The following is a 20297-nucleotide window of genomic DNA, read 5'->3' on the forward strand; positions in this document are numbered from 1 at the left end:
TTTCATATAATAGAAATTTTATTTATTACAAATTAATAATAACCAACTTGATGTAATTTTCGTGTGTTAAAATCTAATAATACAATTCTAATACTTCGTTTTATATTTTCAAAGAGCGAATATGGAATCAGCTGAGAAAATAAGAATATTAAAAATAAGATGTAGTTTGAACGAACATAGATAATGTATGTGCTATGCCAAGGTACAGTTCTGAACCGTTCCAAAGAACAAGTCCTGACACATTGACAACAACCTGATGCGAGACCACCTTTACTACATCAAGGTGTTTATCTTACCTGTTATCTTGAAGCTACTATAATTTGTCAAACTGAAGCCGACATAACCGAGGAACGATCCTGATTGCTTGTTTAGTTTTGATTTAGGTTGCTATAATGTCGTGATTCGTAGATATACAGGTAGCTTCGAGCAATGTTATTTTAGTCAATTAATTTTCCCAATAATATTACTTCATAAATTCAATATTTTACATAATAGAAATGTCCAATGAAAAGCTACACATATGTATAGGTGTAAAAAATACACGCGTTTGAATATATTTTCACATTGAGATTCGATATAGGAATCTGCAATATCCTATGTGCTTCCATCGCCACCTATTGGAGTCATATTAACGCTGGATAACAACTCAGATAATTTATACGAAGTTTCATCAACCGGTAACTTGTCGAATTTATTCCGGTAAGATAAATCGTATTGAACAAGGACTGCTCCTCTGTGGATAAATTTTACGCAAAATGCGTGTACCGGAAGATCGTAATGCTGGACAAGTGGAATTCAATAGAAAAACCAAGAATCGAGCTTATTTATTTTTCTACACTCTTTAAAATTCTCCAAGTGCACGTAGAAACTTTCGTGCTGAATGAATTAAAATCGTATTATGTGCGTGAATTATATTTTCGTTAAACAATAAGTATTCATCATATGTCGGATTTCAGAATTGAAAAATGAAAGAAACTTTACAAAAGAATTTTTCTTTGATAACGTTGATGACGTAATGTTGTCTCTTAAGTCTCTGCTTTATATTTATTATATTCTGTTAAAAACTATACTTAAACTATAAATTCATTAGAGGAGAAACCTATCTAGTGATATGTTACAATGAAAACTATTTCAGTATTCGAACACTCTGATAAGGCCATAGTATTAAATTTCTTAAAATATTAAACATTGTTTACTTCAGCTATAGGTACATGTACACTTCAGTATCGGTTTAAAAATTCTGATGCAAAAGATATGGCTCATACCCAATAAAAATGAGTATTTTAAGTAACATACTGATATCGCGTATCTTACCAATCTATTATGAATATTTCAATTATTAAACAAGCACTTTTCTGATAATTTCCTCAAATTGAAACTTTATTACGTAACATATGAAAGAGCCATAAACTCTTCATTTTATCTGTACTTTATCTGAGTGAATCTTAACTATATAAGCACAATTTTACTGAATCTAGTTTGCTAAACTAATAACGATAAAACTAGCCGAACCACTAGTTTGTGATATTATTCTGAACCTACAGATACATTAAATACTATCTGTTATATAATGTTGCTTGATATAATGCTACAATAAAATTGATGTAATAAGAAATGCTCCAGTAACACAAAGTTGTAGAGTTTTTGATTTCTTACAGAAAAGAAATTTTTAATAGAAAGTAAATACAAGAAGAAACATATTATTGTTTGATAGTCATTTTATAATAGTTATAAATCTTTGAAAATCTGAAAAACACAGTAGAGTATCTTTGAAGTATAAAGTTAATACGATAACCATTTTCCTATACAAAAACTGGATCAAATAACATTGTATTCCTTTGAATATAAAATAAATGTGATTTTATTACTGAATTTATAATAGGATCTTGTAAAGCTTGTAATAAGATAACTTCATCAAAAATAAATTATTACAAAATATTAAAAAATAATGAACTGACATGAAATTATTGAAAAGTTCATCTGTTCTATTGGCAAAATTAATAAACTTTTGTAAGCATTGTTTATAATTTCCTTCTATTACCTAAAGTTACTATGAGTAACGTGAGCATATAATGTAATCTACGAAATCTTTTAATGCGAAATCTATTAAAATTGGACACGAAAACGTGTTTAACTAGTTATGCAAATTTATGTTTTACCAAAATCATAGTTAATCTTCTATACTGAAGTTCTAACCATTAAACGACCATTATACTATAGTTTAAAGCACCTTATGTATTTTGAAAAAATAGATTTTTAACAATGATAGATTAGTATAAATACAATACAAAATCAAAATAAATTGCTTCAAAATTCAGTAATTTGAAGAGTTTACGAATAAGATGTATTCTAGAAGCTCAGGTATGTTTAAAATAAATGAAAAATGTGTAAATTTTAAAAACAAGATCTTCGTTTCTTCGACGAATAACTATTTAATAACTACTTTAGTTTTCATTTAACTTAATTTACCATTTTCTTCTGAGTTTAGTTCAACTAAAAAGAGAACAGAACCATTGCATAATATTGCTGAATAGAATTATGTAATTGTACATTATATAAAAAAATAATTATTAGTATGTTACAGATATACGATGTCAGGAAACGAATCTTTAAAGGTGGAAAACTGTTTTATTTACACCAGCTCGATGATTCTAATCATTGAAGGAACGATTCATGCCAAGAAAATATATTATTGCGCCATGCTTTGCACGTGTCAACAGTATAATCATAGATGTATATACAGGGTGGCCTGAAAATCACTACTTATCCGCGATTTTTTAGGCATTTGCAAAAGCTGGACAAAAAAATGTTTCGAACAAAAAGTGATCAGCTTTCAATCGACTACAGATCGTGATATTGAAAATTTCAAAAATAAAAATCGATGAAAGGTCACGGTAAGCTCTATTTTTTTTTAAACGGAATAATACATTTTGTTATACACCATTTGATGCATTTTTTTTAATTCTTTACAAAAAGGTATTAAGCTACTTGTGTTGGAAGAACGATTAGTTTAAAGGATACTATAACTCCAATGTCGTAAAACTTATTGTACGAAAGATAAGAAAAGACAATATAGTAGTTGTTTATTTCTACGGTTTTCCTTAAAAAAGATTTCTACAAAACAAGAAAGTGGAGGTGTCCTTTTCATCGAAATAAAATCTTTTTTTTTTTAATTTTCAATATCACGATCTGTAGCCGATTGAAAGCTGGTCACTTTTTGTTCGAAATATTTTTTTTTTTTTTTTGTTCAGCTATTGCAAGTACTCGAAAAACCATGGAGGATGATTTTTAGATACGATCAAGCTGTATATCAATGGCAAAAAAGAATTTAAAATCAGAAGTGATATTTACTACTAAGAGCGAACCTACGCAACAAATTAATTTACTCAGAGATAAAGGAAATAAAAAAATCTTGAAAAGGCAATATGTTAAAACATGTATATTTGTAAATTATTTGTTTTACTTATTCATTTGCGACACTATAAAGAAACACAATTTTATATATATATACAGTACCTTAATAAACCCATAAATGAAGGTTATAGCAAGTAAGAGAATTAACTAAATATTAAATTATTACAATTAAAAACAATAAATTTAAGTTGAAAATTGATTCAAGAGGATGAAACAGAGGAACAGAATTTTTATTGTATTCCATCAAATAAATGATTTTAAGTTTAACTCTATGTGGAATAAAGATGCTTTCGGCAATCGCCGCTAGAGGGTTTCCATAACATTCTGCAATATATCACTTTTCCAATATCTGACTTTTGCTCTTCAGTACTTTTGGAGTACATTGCTTTCCTGATATTGAACGGGTCTACTATACATTAAACTACAGATATTTAAGTAGTCTTAGCGATAAATCTATCGAAGACCGAAGCTAATTGTCCTTCCTAATATTTCTCCATCAACGTCCGAAAGTAAGGTTATGATATGGCATGTAGTACCTAAGTACCTTCGTTTAATAATTACGGTAAGAATGATATTTTTATATTTCTGTATCCTACGCAACTGATAAAAGGACTTTGAATCGTACCGATTAAATTCTCTTTTTATATTGATTTTCTTAAATGTATAAACTTAGAGATATTAAAGAAAGAAACATACTTGACAACTTTCGAAAATCGAAACGGAACGAATCGAAAGATCAAATGGTTTGCTTGAAACAATAAATTTATTTTACAAACTTACTTAAAAAAAAAAAAATGACGTAAATGCAGTAGTAAAAATTTAATAAAAAGTATAGAAGCAGATGGAGAAGTCTAAGCAATTCTAGATTTAGACTCTTTCTTTTTTTTCTTTTTTTAGATTTATATTTTCTTCAACTTACCACCATAGACATTTTGATCGAGTTAAATATTCCGTACAGTTAAAAAAAAGTAAAGCTTACTTAAAAGATATCACTGTGAAAACTCTGATAAAAACTTCGTTTTCGGTCTACACACCGCACTTATGTTTCACTGGATGCAGAACGTCACCGCTATTTTAGGTTGTGTTTCGTCGAAACTCACAGTTTTCACTCGAATACTTCACGAAATCGATTTACTGAGAAATCAACGAGCAATGCTAGTAGCGTTGCCCGAAAGACACTCCGAAAACAACATCGAATACTTATTGAAAACGTTTGAATTCTTGATAGTATCGATCAAATAGTGACATCGACGACGATACTACTCAGGAGAATGACTTTAATGACGACGTCGACCAGAATGAAGACAACGATTACGACAGATTGGTCTGTGCATGTGAGGAGATAACGACCAGTACCGGATAGGCATTGGAGTGCTCCTACCCATACCACGAACTGGTTGAATTTCGCCGCGAGCGAAAATCATGCTGTTTCTGGTCTTAAGTCGACTGTCGATTATTGTTTCCGGACTTTGATACAGGAGAAAGTTTTATATTATGGGACTACTAATATTAACCCATAACTAACACTGGCATTGGTTCACGAGCACATTCTAACGCTGTGATAAGATAATGATTGGCCAAAAGAATCGTTAATTACTCAGCTCTGTTAGCCTAAAGAATCTTTATAAAATCTGTATTTATTATTAGTCGCTTTTTATCTGTGTGGAACATGTAAAGATACAAGAATGCATGTAATGTGTAAAAATATGTATACAAAGTGTTCAAAGTACAGCACTTATTACAATATTTACGCTCAGAAAGCGAAATCAACGTCTACCTAGCTTTTTAAGCATCTCAAAAAAAAAAAAAAAAAAAAAAAAAACGGAAAAGAAAAAAAAGGAATGAGCCTGTATAGAAATACGAAGTGCGATTGCGAATTTGTAAACTTGTGCTATACTAGAAGATAAAATCGGATATAAAGTTTGTAATGCGTAATTGATTACGAAATTTGCAACATTTGCATGTTTATACACGAAATTTCTATGATTATACATAAAATTTATAAAACTATTTGTTTACGGTGGAAGTTTTGCAAATTCATAACTATTTGAAACTGACATCCAACTGTATGATATTTCATATCGCACGAAGAAGCAAGCGTTTGTACACTACTGTATACTACTGTGCGAATGGCGTCGGTTACGTCACGCACTAGCGTTATGTCGGTAATTATCATCACAAATCACAAGTGAGCAGTGGCTGGGGAAATAACCACAGAGTGAGAGAAAATTGGCGGTAGACTTTCAGAACAGTATGTGTAGTTATGATTAATAGGATGATTAACCAACATATCAAGTTATTGTGCATGTTTAAGTTTCCAACACGCGGTCAGGTGTCTTAGGTTCAAGGTTTCCCGATGACTTCTAAAGTGATATTGTATCGAAGTCTGTGATCCAAAGATGAAAATTATAATTTTCGGAGAAGGCATACATTTTCTGGTATAATTACACGCGTTTGTCGCTCTTTAAAAAAGATGACTAAGTACGCAGCATATAAGATTATGTAACTTACTGTATTAAGATCTTTTTACTTTCAGAAAATTCTTGTGACAATTATTTAGGAATTAAATTCTTCTAAAAAGTGCAACTACCTTCGTATATAGGATAAAATAACGTTTAATTAAAAAATAGTTACGATAATGCAGTTTTGCGTAATTTTTGTGGAATTCAATTGTACTTAAATTTCTTTGAGTTTTTCCTGAATTTATAAAGGATATTATTTAAGAAAATACGTTGCACTAACCTTTGCGTAAAGTAACACATATACATCTATTAATAATAATTAATAACAATTATTATTATTTTTTAGTTTAAACAAATTTGTTGTATAATCAGTGTTGTAATTATGTACGCTTATTATGTATCTAAGATGGGTACTATCTAATTATACAGTATGTCATTTTCGGCTAAAGATAATATTAAACGTACTATGTATCGTGTGTTCTAAGAATAATATTAAGATATCTTAAATTGCATTGATTTAGATGTATGAAATTCTATTATTAGGGGGGGGGGGAAGTACAATGAAATATTACTATTTAAGTAACACTTGAAATATAGTGTATAAAGCAATGTGACATTGTTCTTAAATATATAAATATCTGAGACATATGCAATATTTTGATATATCAGAGTAGGTAAAGTAATTTGCTGTACCATCCGTACGTTTCATTGTTTTCGAATATAATACACGCTATAAATTATTACAATAACAGATGCTAATTTAGAAGCAATTTAAATAAATGTTATTGATATCCTTAAAAGAAAAGTATGAATTTTATATTAGCTAAAAATACATATATATTTTTTATTTTTGTATGCGTATTTTTATACATGCTTACATTGCATAGCATAAAAATAAAATATGTATTACATTTTCTCTCAATCAGAAATAGTTCACTCTTTTATCTTATATCACAATATTAACAAAATTTTTTATAAGAAAACGAGGCTAAAATATATGACAGTGGCAAACAAATGAATAAGTTAAGTGTAATATGTATAAGTTAAGTATATTTAATTAACAAAATGTAAAATAATAACACTAAAAATTGTAATCGATAAATAAGTTTTTACAGTAAATCTAAACGAATCATTTTGATTGAACAAAATGATTTAACCGATAAATGGTAATAAAGATACCACTTGTATCAACTGATCGATTACTTCGATCTATCGATAAAGAAAAAATACTGTTGACAAAACAGAATAATAGAGATACAATGCTTATAAATTATATTGACAAATATAAATTTATATCAATATAATAATTTAAAAAATATATATAAATGTAGCTAGAGTGATTATAATCTTCTATAAGCACTTTTCAGAACTTTTTACTTTTTATAATTTGTTTAAATGTATAATTGGAAAAAGAGAAAAGCATAGAATCTAGATACTACGAGTTTGACGCCAAATATGCGTGGGTACAATTTGCGAAGGTTACAAGAACATTGCACTCGAAAGAACGGACGTTGTAAAGCACAGAATGTAGTTATTTTTGCAAAGGCTGTTGTGACTGGTTTCGATCTTGTTAACCTTGGCTGAAATCTTTTTAAAACACTTTTCCCAAACAATCTGAAGAATTGCAAATAATCACAATTTCTTGTATTTTTAGTTAGCACTCGTGCATTTTTTCCTATCATTAATTTTTAAACTCTGAATCGTAATACGTAACTAAAACTGCTAAATGTTTGTACATTAAAATTAAGATGACACGAATGTACCATGACTATTTTGCAATGTTACTTATTTCGTTTTTCTGATTCATAAGAGTGTACTATTGCTTGCTATATATCTAATATATGTTTTCATGTTAAAATAATAAATATTAATCGGAGATTTAACGATGAAAATAACAAATGAGGCGATACTCTTTAACCTCATATGCTATACATGAGATTTATACCTCGTATTTATACGCGATAGAGATTTCATCGTAGTAATCCGACATTCGATATATGAAAAACTTACCATAAATGTTGGTACAATAAATCAACAGAACTTTTTCTTAACAAATTCTAAAAGACTTAGTTTTATCACACAGAAGAGTAGGATATTGAAAATGTTTAAATAATGTTCATTACCAAATGAAGTTGGATTAATAGTACATACCTGAAACAGAAACAAAACAATACAAATTTTTTTTACTAAGTAGGTACTCTAAATATAAGAATAAAATTCTATGTGTTAATGTTATATGTACATTGTTAATATGTTATTTATTAGTTTAATTTATTATTTTAGTTTCCCACTACAAAAAAAAATATATATATAATGTATATTGTATAAAATAGTTTTATCTATTATAAATTAATTATATATTTTATTCGTTAAAATTTATGAAATAATATTAAAATTTCATAATATTATTCTAATCATTGTCGCAATTATTTATACTTCGTATATGATGAATTATTCACCGATTTTTATTTACTATACATATAGATATTAAATAATATAACAATTACGAGTGTAATCTTCGAGATAAGCATTTCAAACAAATTATTGTGTAAAACTGAAATAATTATTTCAAACAAATTATTGTGTAAAATATGATTTTATTTTTTTCATATGGAAAGCATTATAACACAACATTTTTCACAAGAGAACATTTAATGTAACGATTAAGCAAAGTCTGAAACCTACATCATCATGTACAAAGACAGAGATCATTCGCGGCTGCTTTTTCTTCCTTCGCGCCATCTTACGTGCCAATTAACCGGAAGTAACTCCAATTTAGTAAATTTACGTAGAAAGACACACATACACAACAGCTAACCTAAATCTTATCTCGGGGACAACACGAGTCGCACTAGAAGATATCCAACTGGGATTCCAACTGGTGAATACGTGCGAGAAAAGGTGTATACCTTTGTTCTTCAACCATATCGGGTCAGCGGGGTTATCATTTGCATATCTTTACTATGCTGATTTATGAAAATTTATGGATTACTATTTCTGTGACGCGAACGAAAAATCTTTACGCCTGATAAAGTATTTTAAAATCTTCTTTACAAGTCAATAAACACTCTTTCTATAGAGGAAATATAGTGAATAAAATCTGTAACCGAACTTTATATAATGATAAATGGGCAAGGTCAATTACGTATAATATATATATTTTAATAAATACTTCTTATATTGCATTTACGATTCCAATGCGTATCACAGCAATCTAGTGGAAACGAAATGACGTTCTACAGATAATCTACATATCATGAATCAGCTTAGTTTTCCTTCTACGAGTAAAATATAAATGATACGAGTATTGCAATTAAATGTATAAAGTATTTTTCAGCAACTACTGGTAATTTTATGGTAAATGTTTATCAATATATTAGGGAAATAAAATCAAGAATTATAAGCGTACAATTCTGTTCTTCGCAAGTGCAAATAAGAATTTCATATATTTCATTCATTATATCTTTCCTTTTGATAACTAAATACATACATAAAACATAGTCTCTTTGAACTTGTTACATTTTTTAAAAGTATGTTTTATTATATATATATACAGGGTGGTTGGTAACTGGTGGTACAAGCGGAAAGGGGGTGATTCTACGCGAAAAAAGAAGTCGAAAATATAGAATAAAAAATTTTTTTTTTAATTTTTCCATCGAGACAACGATCTACAATAAGATCCGTTATAACGTACCGCACGCGTACCGAGCGAAAGTTCAAAGTCGATTTTCTCGAAAACAAAGCCTCAAACGAAAAATTTTTATTCTATATTTTCGACTTCTTTTTTACATATACTGTATATACATCCTGTATATACATATATACTATTCAAGAAAAGATAAAAATCAAAAAGCTTTCTATTAACGTGTATGTCGTAAGTGCTACCCAAATCGGCAGCATGTTTTTAATAAGAATTTAATTCATAAGTATAAGAATTAAATCCCGTGGGATTTGTAACAAATCGGATTTCTGACCAGTGATGCGTGAAATCAAAGGGAATAAACGAAAGAGACATTTATTTGACCACGTGATAATCTTGATGAGATATAGGAAGATGATGATTAGGATCTCAATTAATAAATATTTTCAGTTCGTATTATGTATTGAAACTATTACTTTTCGACAGCCATTTTAAAGCTAATCGCATCTCTTTAATGTTAAAAAATACCTTAAGTTTGAGTAGACTATGAAAGAGTCGTTATTTGTATTTTTCCTTTAAACTGAACTAGTTTCAAGACAACATTAAGAGAGATTACATTAAAAAGGGACAATTTTCCACTTGCGAACATATGTATAAGATAATTCTCTCCGAGTTATCAACTATCATATTAAGGCATATCAGACAATCTCTACTTCAAATATAACGCAATATTGCGAAAGCGATTGTCGTAAACAGATATTAAAATGCCAAAAAACGTACGTAGCTGAATTTAAGTTTGTCTTGTCGAAGGCAAAAATAAACATCATTCAGGACGACTGTTAAAAAGAAAGATATAAATATAAATTTGGACAAGGCGTCAGTAAACATTTCTTCTGCTTGAACAACTATACAACTAAACGGTTAATACTTCTAGGAATTAAAATACATAATAAAAATCGAAAATTTTGAGAGAGAAACAGAAATTAGATGCGAGACAGCTACGAAGGAGATTTACGAGAATGCTTAATATCCTAATCCTATCGAACTTCGAGGACAAATATGAGAATGTATGCGCTGTTAAGGAAATATTATTACAGAAAGAAGTGAAGGAAAAGATTCATCGTTGAAACAAGGACACACGCATTGCTGCTTAAACAATTAGGTATTATATAGCTAGCTACGTTTCACTGCCATTAAATAGTAAAGAAGATAAGCTGCTAGACATTCATTGCGAGGTCTATCATACAAAATTGAAGGCAGACTACGCTATGTTTCCGAATATAAATACGTACAAAAATAAGCTAAACGAAAGTATTTGGAAACTTCTTATTATTTAAATACTTAATAACAATTCAATATATCATAATGTATTGAATACTTAAGCATTCATTATGGATAAAAGGTGAAAAATATTTCAAACAAAGATTCCTGATGTTATGCATGATAGAGTCTTAACTGTGTTTGGTTAAATATATTTCCTTAATGTTGCTTAAATTTTAGTCGTTGTATTTTTATGCAAAAGAGGAAGCCGTTATCGTTACTTTTATAAGACATATTACAAACAACGATACGGGTGTGAGTTCTGCATCTAGAAGATAATGAAACGATGTAGCGGAAAATTATGAACTTCTTATACAAATGTCAGAATGTAATTGGCAATTTTTTGAGGAAAGAAAAAAAGAATATCATTAGAGGAAAAAGCGATTCGGCAGAGCGTCAAAGTTTTCTCCAATAGTTAAACGAGCAGCGTTAAGAGAAATTTTGCAAATAAGAGTTTGATTGTAATGAGTGCAACGATTTCAACTAGAATGTGATTCAAGTTTAACAAGAAAGCGACACAGAGAAAACGAACAAATATCTTAAATACTCGAGCAAATCATCCCTTAGAAGATGTTGTATGAAACACTGTTTGATTTTTGCAAAGACGTAATTAAAATTTTCGTTAAATATAAGACAGAAAATAAATTGGACGCAGTGTCTGTATATATTAAATCGAAGAACGTCATCGACAATAAAACCATCATTAATTATAATATATATCTTGTTGCGTTCTTTGAACTATTTTTGATCTCCACAACTGTGTTCTTATGTTTTTAAAGTTCCATTCGGTCTGCAGGTCAATGAGATAAATAAAAGTCAAACAAACTGACGTAAATGACAATTTTATTTAATCTAACTGAATATATATTTGAATCCACGACACGCCTTAGTCGAGAAAATTTGGCCAATTAATTGTACTTCTTTCTATTATGAAACAATAAACCTATTTAGTAGTAGTTTAACAGCAGTTTTATTCTTACGTTCATTTTCACTCGCTGTTTATTTTATCAACTGAACACAAATGGGTTAATTCTGGGAATGAAAACTTGCTACGAATTCGATGACATCAACTCCGCCCCCGATGTTTTCACACTAACAGGGTTTCACCATGATTGTCACGAATATTGAATATTTGTTTTATATATGCATATGTATATATAGCATTAACACCATAATTAATTATACCCAAAAATGAAGGTTATAATTATAATCTTATTTCCAAGAAAAATGTGCGGGGAAAAGTGTAATTTAAATTCAACTAGAATGTAAGTGTAATTTAAATATTTTTGCAATAAGTCCTTATAAAATATTTTGCGAGATATTACTCTAGAGGAAACAAGCTTTTTATAGATCGAATACAATCAATTAAAAGATTTTAATAATTTAACTACACGCCGATATTGCTAACCTATGTACTTCCTTATGCGTAACACGAGAACAATAAATGAAAGATAAACGTAAAATAATAACAAATGTATGTGACCTAAACGATAAGGCAACACTGTCTATTTATAAACAGGAAACACCTGTAGTTTCTAAATGATTTGAATTTATTGAAATCTAGATTTTAATGGTCAGACCATTAAATTAGAAATTAATCTTGTAAGCAAGAACTATAACGTTTGATTACTACTACTAGTATACAAAGATTTTTTACAGTTTTAAGTAAATTAAAAGATTATTTACATATATTTATACCTTTTATGTAGGCTGTTGTATTAAAAGGAATATACATAATTAATTTTACCATTCAGAATCTATTCAACCTTAAAATTTATTGAAAAATCTCATTTTCTATTAAAAAACAGAAACTGCAAAGCACTTAAACCTTTAACTATTAGCTAACATAAGTAGCTACATCGTGAATAATAGAATACATTTTCACTGATGTAAGCGGCAATAAATGTCAACGTGGCGAAGTTACCATGTATATATACCATTCTCGTTTTTAATATAAATATGTGGCAGTTGACAATGAACAGATACTTGAATTTTAACAAACAATATGTAATGACCAGTCGATCGTGCTAAGGTTATACAGATAAGTGATGTAAAGTTAAAATGCGCTTGCGAAACTCATATTTATTAGAGATATTTTACAAATATAGTTGCAACTTATCTGATTTCTCTTTTGCTCCACATATAGTAAAGTAAAGGCGCGCATGTACAACTTGGGATACAGCGCAATAGAGAAAACGCAAGTGGATGCGGCAGAATGCCAATTATAAATACATGACAGAAGAAGAAAGAAATTATGAGTAATGGCAGCATAGAAGATAAAGAGTGCTTTATAAAATCCTTTGTTCAACGAACATTGGACTAATAACAATTGATCCCTTTTATTATCAAATAATATTCATATTTTACTTGAATTTATTAATAATATTCTTATATATATTTATATAATAATTTATTTTATTATAATTTCTTAAATTAAGTAGTTGTTTATTTTAAATCAAATGTTGATTATTGTTATACAATTACAGTATAGTATCTTTTGTATGTTGTATATTACTTTTGTTTTCCGCTTTTATGAGTAATAATAATTGCGTAGAAGAAGAAATACAATATGCTCATTCTCTTTATAAAATATCATCAACCAATTGCCAGAGAAATTTAGGTAATTGGCACAATGCAATGTTTGTATAAACGAATATTGTTTCTTACTGCGTAAAAAGGCAATACATGTGTGTCCTTTGATAATAGATGATAATTAAATCCGTTAAATAATTCGCTTTGATTCTATCAGATTGTACCAGACGGCTGGTCAATTTATCGGTACAATATGTGCAACGCTATTCTTCAATAAAATAAATATATGTTTTATTAATGTGAATATTATATTTTTAGAAAATATTATGATATTATTTAATATTAGTATATAAATAGAAATATGCCCATAGCAAACAAGTAAAAGAAAAGTTATATTCCAAGAATTAAGTTTTAATAGAATTTTTATTTTGTTATCAATAAATTCTTAATTTTTTCTTTTATTGATAATAAACACTCAATAAATCATAGAATATATTCATACGCTGTTATTTCAAGCAAGAATATCTACTAGATTCCGAAAAAGAAAAAAGCACGTTTCGAAAAACTTTTTCGTCAATTTTCAACGAATCGAGGTCGCATCTGGCATTTTCGCCTCTTTTTTTCACGAAACCGACCAGAAACGCGTTTATATTCGTGTATTTCCACACAATTATTTTTGCAATCGAGGCCGTTGTACGAGAATTCGCAGGAAATTTTGATGATGCAGTGCCACGCGATAAAAAGAGGTCTGCGATCACCGACAAGTCGCATGCGCTTATAACCACAATATTTATAATTCATGATTAAAAACCAAATTTACTGATCAAAGAAAGATAAATTACCGCGATCAAAATATTTAATTACTGTACTAATGAAAGTTTCCAGGAGAACGAAAAGAGTCTTTGTAAAAGAGAAGCGTAGGGCATCGGTATCTAAATCTGTGACATTCTACAAATCTTCAAGTACATTGAGTTAGTGGCCAACTGATAAAATAAATGAGAAGAGTTTCTTATATATGTATATTGGACAATATTATTTTGATTTTTACACTGATCAACGCACTCTTTGTATCTGTTATTTATAATTTTAAACGAATTTTAAAAACTAATATCTAAAATTAAAATCTCCACAATTGAGTACTTCCTTTTTCTTACGATAAGATTCCTCTTCGCGTGGAATATATAATTGAAAATTATACATAGTATATGTAAAAGTAACAAAATACGTCTTGGAATTTAATAGCCCTCTTTGTGTATAAAATTTTTACTTGTGTAGAAAATATTTACCGTTTTCCATGTTATGTAACAGTTACAATTGGAATGGAATGAAATAAATTGATAGTTAATTAAATCGTATGATCCAATGACAAAGGTTGTCTGTAGAAGGAAGTATACACAAACAGTATGCAGAACATGAGCGATTTACAATACATATATATGTATATTTATCTAATCAGAGAATACCTAATCGATTTACGGACATATACATAATGTATAGTTCAGAACATTTACATTTAGACAAAATAATAATTAGCTACCTTGCAAGCTGAGTTTTCTTAATTTTCCAATTCATAATTTTAAAATGTTTATCGCGGTATTATTTTTAAATTCATATAAAATTTATTAATTTTAAAAGCATTATTTTTATTGAGATATATGTATTTAATTTTCTTCAAATGCGATTTTCGAAGTATACTTCATAAAAAAAATATTCCTTGAAGATATTCTAAAAGCATGCGATACACGTCTAAATACTGGATTAAAAAATAGAAACGCAATTAATTAACCTAGTTAACTGATATGGGTGACCTGGATATTCAAGGGTATCGCTAAGAAAATGGTATCAGTAAATACTACTTATGTGAAACTGATAGAAAAATTGCTAAAATATAGCTAAAATAACATAAAATAACCTGGTTAACTTGTTTATTTTATTTAATTAGTTTTATTAATTAATATTATATGTCTCCTTTTATAAATATCAATAAACTAAATACGGTATATAGCGAAACGACTTTAAATGCCTCAACTTGCTAATATTGCATTTAAATATAAATAAAACGTTTCGTCTTTGTTTTACTGACTTCAAATTTAAATTATTACTTTTGAACATGCTTTATATATAATTAGACGGAACAAAGTTATTTAAATTACTTGAAATATTTTGTACCTACATATCGGATAATATATGGAAATACTCTCGTAATTTGAATAGTACTTCAATGCAAAATGAGAACCTCAATAGTACTCGGTCGGTGATACTAACACATAGGCAATATTCTTTATGTACACAAAATTTCAAATACAAGATAACAACAGTGATTGATTTATTCTAAACAAGTTTAAAAATAAAAAAATTTAACTTTTATATTTTCTTGTAAATATAACATTTTCAATAGTATCAATATAGAAAGAAAATAAATATAGAATATAAAGAAAACGTTATAAGGTTAAAAATAAATGAATATTATCGGAAATATGAATATACTGAAGCCTTCGGTCGACATAACTAAAAATATTGCAAAATTTTTGACCGCTGTAGGTCATTGCAAGGACTCAAGGACACGTGATAATGTATTTTTGACAATACGATCGCTGACACGGCATACTGTTATTAAGTTGCATCTTTTAACTAAATTTTGTTTTTTATTGCGATAATATAAAATATTATCAAGGAGAGATAATTTATAAACAAATGATGAATAATTAATTAAATATTTTCATTACATAAAATAATGTTTAAGTATTTTAAAAATGTTTTATTATTTTTATTTTACTTTTATTTTAAATGCATGGTAATATTAACAAGTTATTATTAAGTTATTATTAACTTGTTAATATTATCGCGCATTTAAAATAAATGTAAAATAAAAATAATAAAATTAAAATAAACAACTTATGTACACATACTGAACTATAAAATATTTTCTCAGTTACATAAAAAAATGTTTAATTAAAAGAATTGTTAGAAGATTATACACTTTATAATTATAAGATAGGGAGAGAAAACTCTGGTATATATATTTTGTACTATAAATTTATAATTTAAAAGTAATGAATACTGTCATATAAAAACAAATAAATCTTGGAATAAATGCTTCGCTTCAGCATTATAATTACTTTGTTGCATTAAAAAAATAAGTATAATTTATGTATATCAAACATATGTAAAATTATCCAATAATTTTAGTACTCGCATTAGTATCTTCTACATCTGAATTAGTTATAATAGTAATGATAAAAGTAAAGTAACGGTCAAATTAAAGTTAAACCCAAAATTTACATTAACAAGTATAAGAAAAAAAATACCTCTTGAGTAAGTTCTGCCGTATTAGCCGGTTCGTCAGGACTTTGCGAAGAATTTGATGGGTCAGGTGATGTTATATTCCTAGTTAGGTCTGTAGAAAATGATATACTAGGTCCTGCTATATCAACATCTCTTCCAGATTCCTCAGTATTTAACAGATATGCATGGATGTCATTTAAACCAGAATTTATTCTATTGTATCTTCCTAATGAATTTAAGTCTTCAAATAAATCTCTCTCATAATTTAAAAGCATAGAATCTAGGTTTTTTGGGTGAACAAAGATAGGGCGATGAACTATTGTATGAACATCAGTGTGCCACCTAGACCCATTGTTTAGATCTAACGAACCTACACCTATGGTTTGAATATCCAAACCAAGGTAGGATTCTGGATCTAGTCTTAACAAGGAAAGTAGTAATGCTAATTGGAATAGTTCCTCGTGGTATAATTTCTTTATACACAACATTTTGTGTTTTTGATATTTAAATTACTTCCAATTGACAATTTTATTTATAATCCGAATTAGTTCAGCTTATTGTCACAATGGCTTGGCACGTTTTGAGGCAAGTTATCACAAAGAAACCGTTGTTGAACCGTTGTTTTGTTGATGTCTTAGATCAGTCTGAATATTTAATAATGTTTCCATGACTGTTCACAGATATAATACGCTGACTATGAATAAAATTTTATCCACTACTTTGTAATAGGGAATCCAATATCGTGTCCTTAATTATTATCAATGTTATCAAACACCACTCTTTAAACTTTTGTTTTTTTTTTTCAGTGTAACCAATACAGAATTTAAATTAGATTAGGAAAGATGATTTTCAAAGTTCTTGCTGAAGGAACTTATTCGACAGACTGTCAGAATGAAAATAAAGATTCGGAGCTCTCTTTAAACAAGTATAGGTCAGTTACACGAACACAAAAATAACCTCAAAACACACACTAACCACGTCAAACTTCGGTACACGTCGCGCACGTCCTACGCATGCCTCGAATTTCGTTTGACAATTCAAGGCGATACTTCTTTGAATTAATACTAACACTTCATTTTCACTGACACACCGTTGCAGTTCCAGTAAAAAGTAAGAACTTCGATTTAATTGTAGAAACTGACAGATACACGAACTACCGGGCCTAAAGCTGCCTTAAATTCGTTTCCATTAAATATTCGAGGCCCGCGACAAGCGCCAAGTACCTCCTTACTTAAATCATTTTGGTTTAATGATGTTATAATTCTAACAGTGATAACGTTATACTAATGCAATACAGTGCATTTCACAGAGAAACGAACTAGCACACCTTCCTGGGAGAGATCGTTCGCGATATGTGACTCAGCATTCACTTCGGCAACGTCGTTTCTCAGGGCCGCACCAAGTCTATGCTTCTCCCTATATGTTTCCATAAACGACCAATCCGTTTGTCATTAAACTGTCCTCATTGGATTTAAATTTCTGACGTACACCATTTCTTATTCCAATTTACGGAATATTAATTTCTTTGTTTCAAATGCTAATGGCTATTGGAATACCGTGATACTGTATGATGATGCAATGAAGCTTACAAATTAATATACAAATACACGTGGTATTAACTCATTCGAGGTTATTTACGGCGTAATTTATAAAGTAGATAAACATAAATGTTTCACAAGTTCATTTATACGCGTACATATTTGTATAGTTTAATTAAATACCGAAATTAAGCAGAAGATGAATGTAACGGTTAGCAGAGATATTTTGATTTTCGAAACGAATTATCGATGCTTTATTAAAGTGCAACATATTATACTTACTTATATAACGATGTTATTATTTCATTGCATTTTCACCAGTTTTTTTATTGCATGGAAGTTTGCACTCATTACGTAACAGTTTCGTTAACATCCATTTGCATATGCACAGATATAATACATTTTTTACTATTGCTTTATTGATATATGATTATTCTGATTTCAGAGTATACACAATAAAACTTTTCGAGATTATATTTACACATATGTATAATTACGAATGCTGTCGTTCTTTTCTGTAGTAATAATTATATTTATAGTTATTCTTTTGTCATTTGAATTTATTCCGTTACTTATTATAAAATCACATTGTTTAAATGGATAATGATATTGACTAATCCTACTTGAATAGCAATAATAATATAAATGTACATATTTTCTACCATTAATATGTTAATAAAAACTATATAATTTGCAAGTTAGATTTATAGTTGAAGTATGGCAAAATGACAACTAAGGTATCTTTTTTCGTAGTTTTCATATAAAACTAAAGTATTTGTCGATAATTCGATAAATCATGTCCGTCTAAATTCCTATATAAATAATTTTGTATTGTGATAAATGCAAATACAATTTGTAAATGTAAAAGAAAGTTCTTTTAGAAACTTATAATTTGTTAATGCATTAGTATTTATTATTTTTAGGTGCGAGAGGAACAGAGAGAGGGTGAAAGAGGGAGGGAGTGAGAGAGAGAGAGAATGTGTGTTTACGCGTATGTTTGTGAAAGAAAGAGAGGGAATGGAATTGTATAAAATCAAATTAAAGGAACTTCGCTTACGGTCATGTTGGTACACACTGTGCGTAGTTGCCATATTTAAACTGTTAATACAAGTTCATGAATGATCAAGCAAGTACGTGGACATGTATGGAAGCATTCACATGTGTTAATAAGTATATGTATATGCAAAAATGTATGTATATACAGTCACAGATTACACATATATGTACATCACAAATTTTCATACATTTAGTATTTACCTTGCTGATAAATTCTGCTAACTTCAGAACTATTGCATTGTTGCCGGGTGACAATGGTGTCATACGCGGTAAATCATCTGTTTGAAGCATGTCTCTATTTACTTTTTAATTTTAAAACGTATATTGTTTTAAAAGAAGTCACTTGAACACTGGGAAACACAGGGTGGAGACTCTTTACTGGTAATTACCCGCATGGAAGTAAAATACATTACGTCACTTAATTTCGAAAAGCACTCTGCCACTGTAATAAATCCTTCTTCGAAGATATGTTGCGAACTTTCGTATTTTAAGCCACGTTTCAGTTAAAACTCAATGACAAGTATTTCTGTAACAAAATTTTCCTTCTCGCAATGATGCAGTTATTAGGATCAACGCTAAAGCAACCGTCTGTCGTCTCAGTATGAGATAATTGGAATTTTTCTTGGACTACGTCACTATGAGTTACAACCGCGCTATTTAAACATGGCGCGGACAGCAAACACATCGTTCCATTACGTCGATGTTTCCGTATCCGATGTGCTGATACGCCGGCGCACTTGATTGGCACCAAGATGTAGATTTGAAATATATGTTCAGTAGTTATGCATACCAAATAACGGCTCCACGTGTTTAATCACTAGAAACTGATTTAATGTCAAATTATTTACTAGTTATTAAGTTTTCATTACTTACCTTGCAACATAGTAATATATTAACAAGCATTACACTTAATGTAATACAGTACCAGAAGAATAAAGATTATGGCAGAATATAATGGAATTTTTATTATTTAATATCATTTGATGTTATGTATGTACATTATTATACACATATTATAAAATTTTTAGAAACAAGTAACATATCTTTAAT

The 20297-nt window shown here is 29.0% G+C and overlaps 1 protein-coding gene across 7 annotated transcripts in view; it reads right to left on the reverse strand.

The window, feature by feature from the left end:
- LOC117209109 (segmentation protein cap'n'collar) overlaps positions 1-19862 on the reverse strand; it is a 111918-nt gene extending 92056 nt beyond the window's left edge. Inside the window, exons 1-2 of one of the 7 annotated variants that reach the window (XM_033450757.1) lie at positions 8562-8721; positions 8000-8027 (exon numbers count right to left, since the gene is read on the reverse strand). In XM_033450757.1, coding sequence (XP_033306648.1) covers positions 8000-8027; positions 8562-8569 — 36 coding nt within the window. In that variant the 5' untranslated portion in view covers positions 8570-8721. Of the gene's footprint in view, positions 1-4333; positions 4733-7999; positions 8028-8561; positions 8751-16676; positions 18017-19448 lie in introns of those variants that run through there. The other 6 variants (XM_033450755.1, XM_033450754.1, XM_033450756.1 and 3 more) reach the window with 6 other exon arrangements.
- Between the last annotated feature and the right edge of the window lie 435 nt (positions 19863-20297).

The sequence above is a fragment of the Bombus bifarius genome, unplaced genomic scaffold (assembly GCF_011952205.1).
Source record: "Bombus bifarius isolate JDL3187 unplaced genomic scaffold, Bbif_JDL3187 scf7180000008165, whole genome shotgun sequence".
Lineage (NCBI taxonomy): Eukaryota > Metazoa > Arthropoda > Insecta > Hymenoptera > Apidae > Bombus > Bombus bifarius.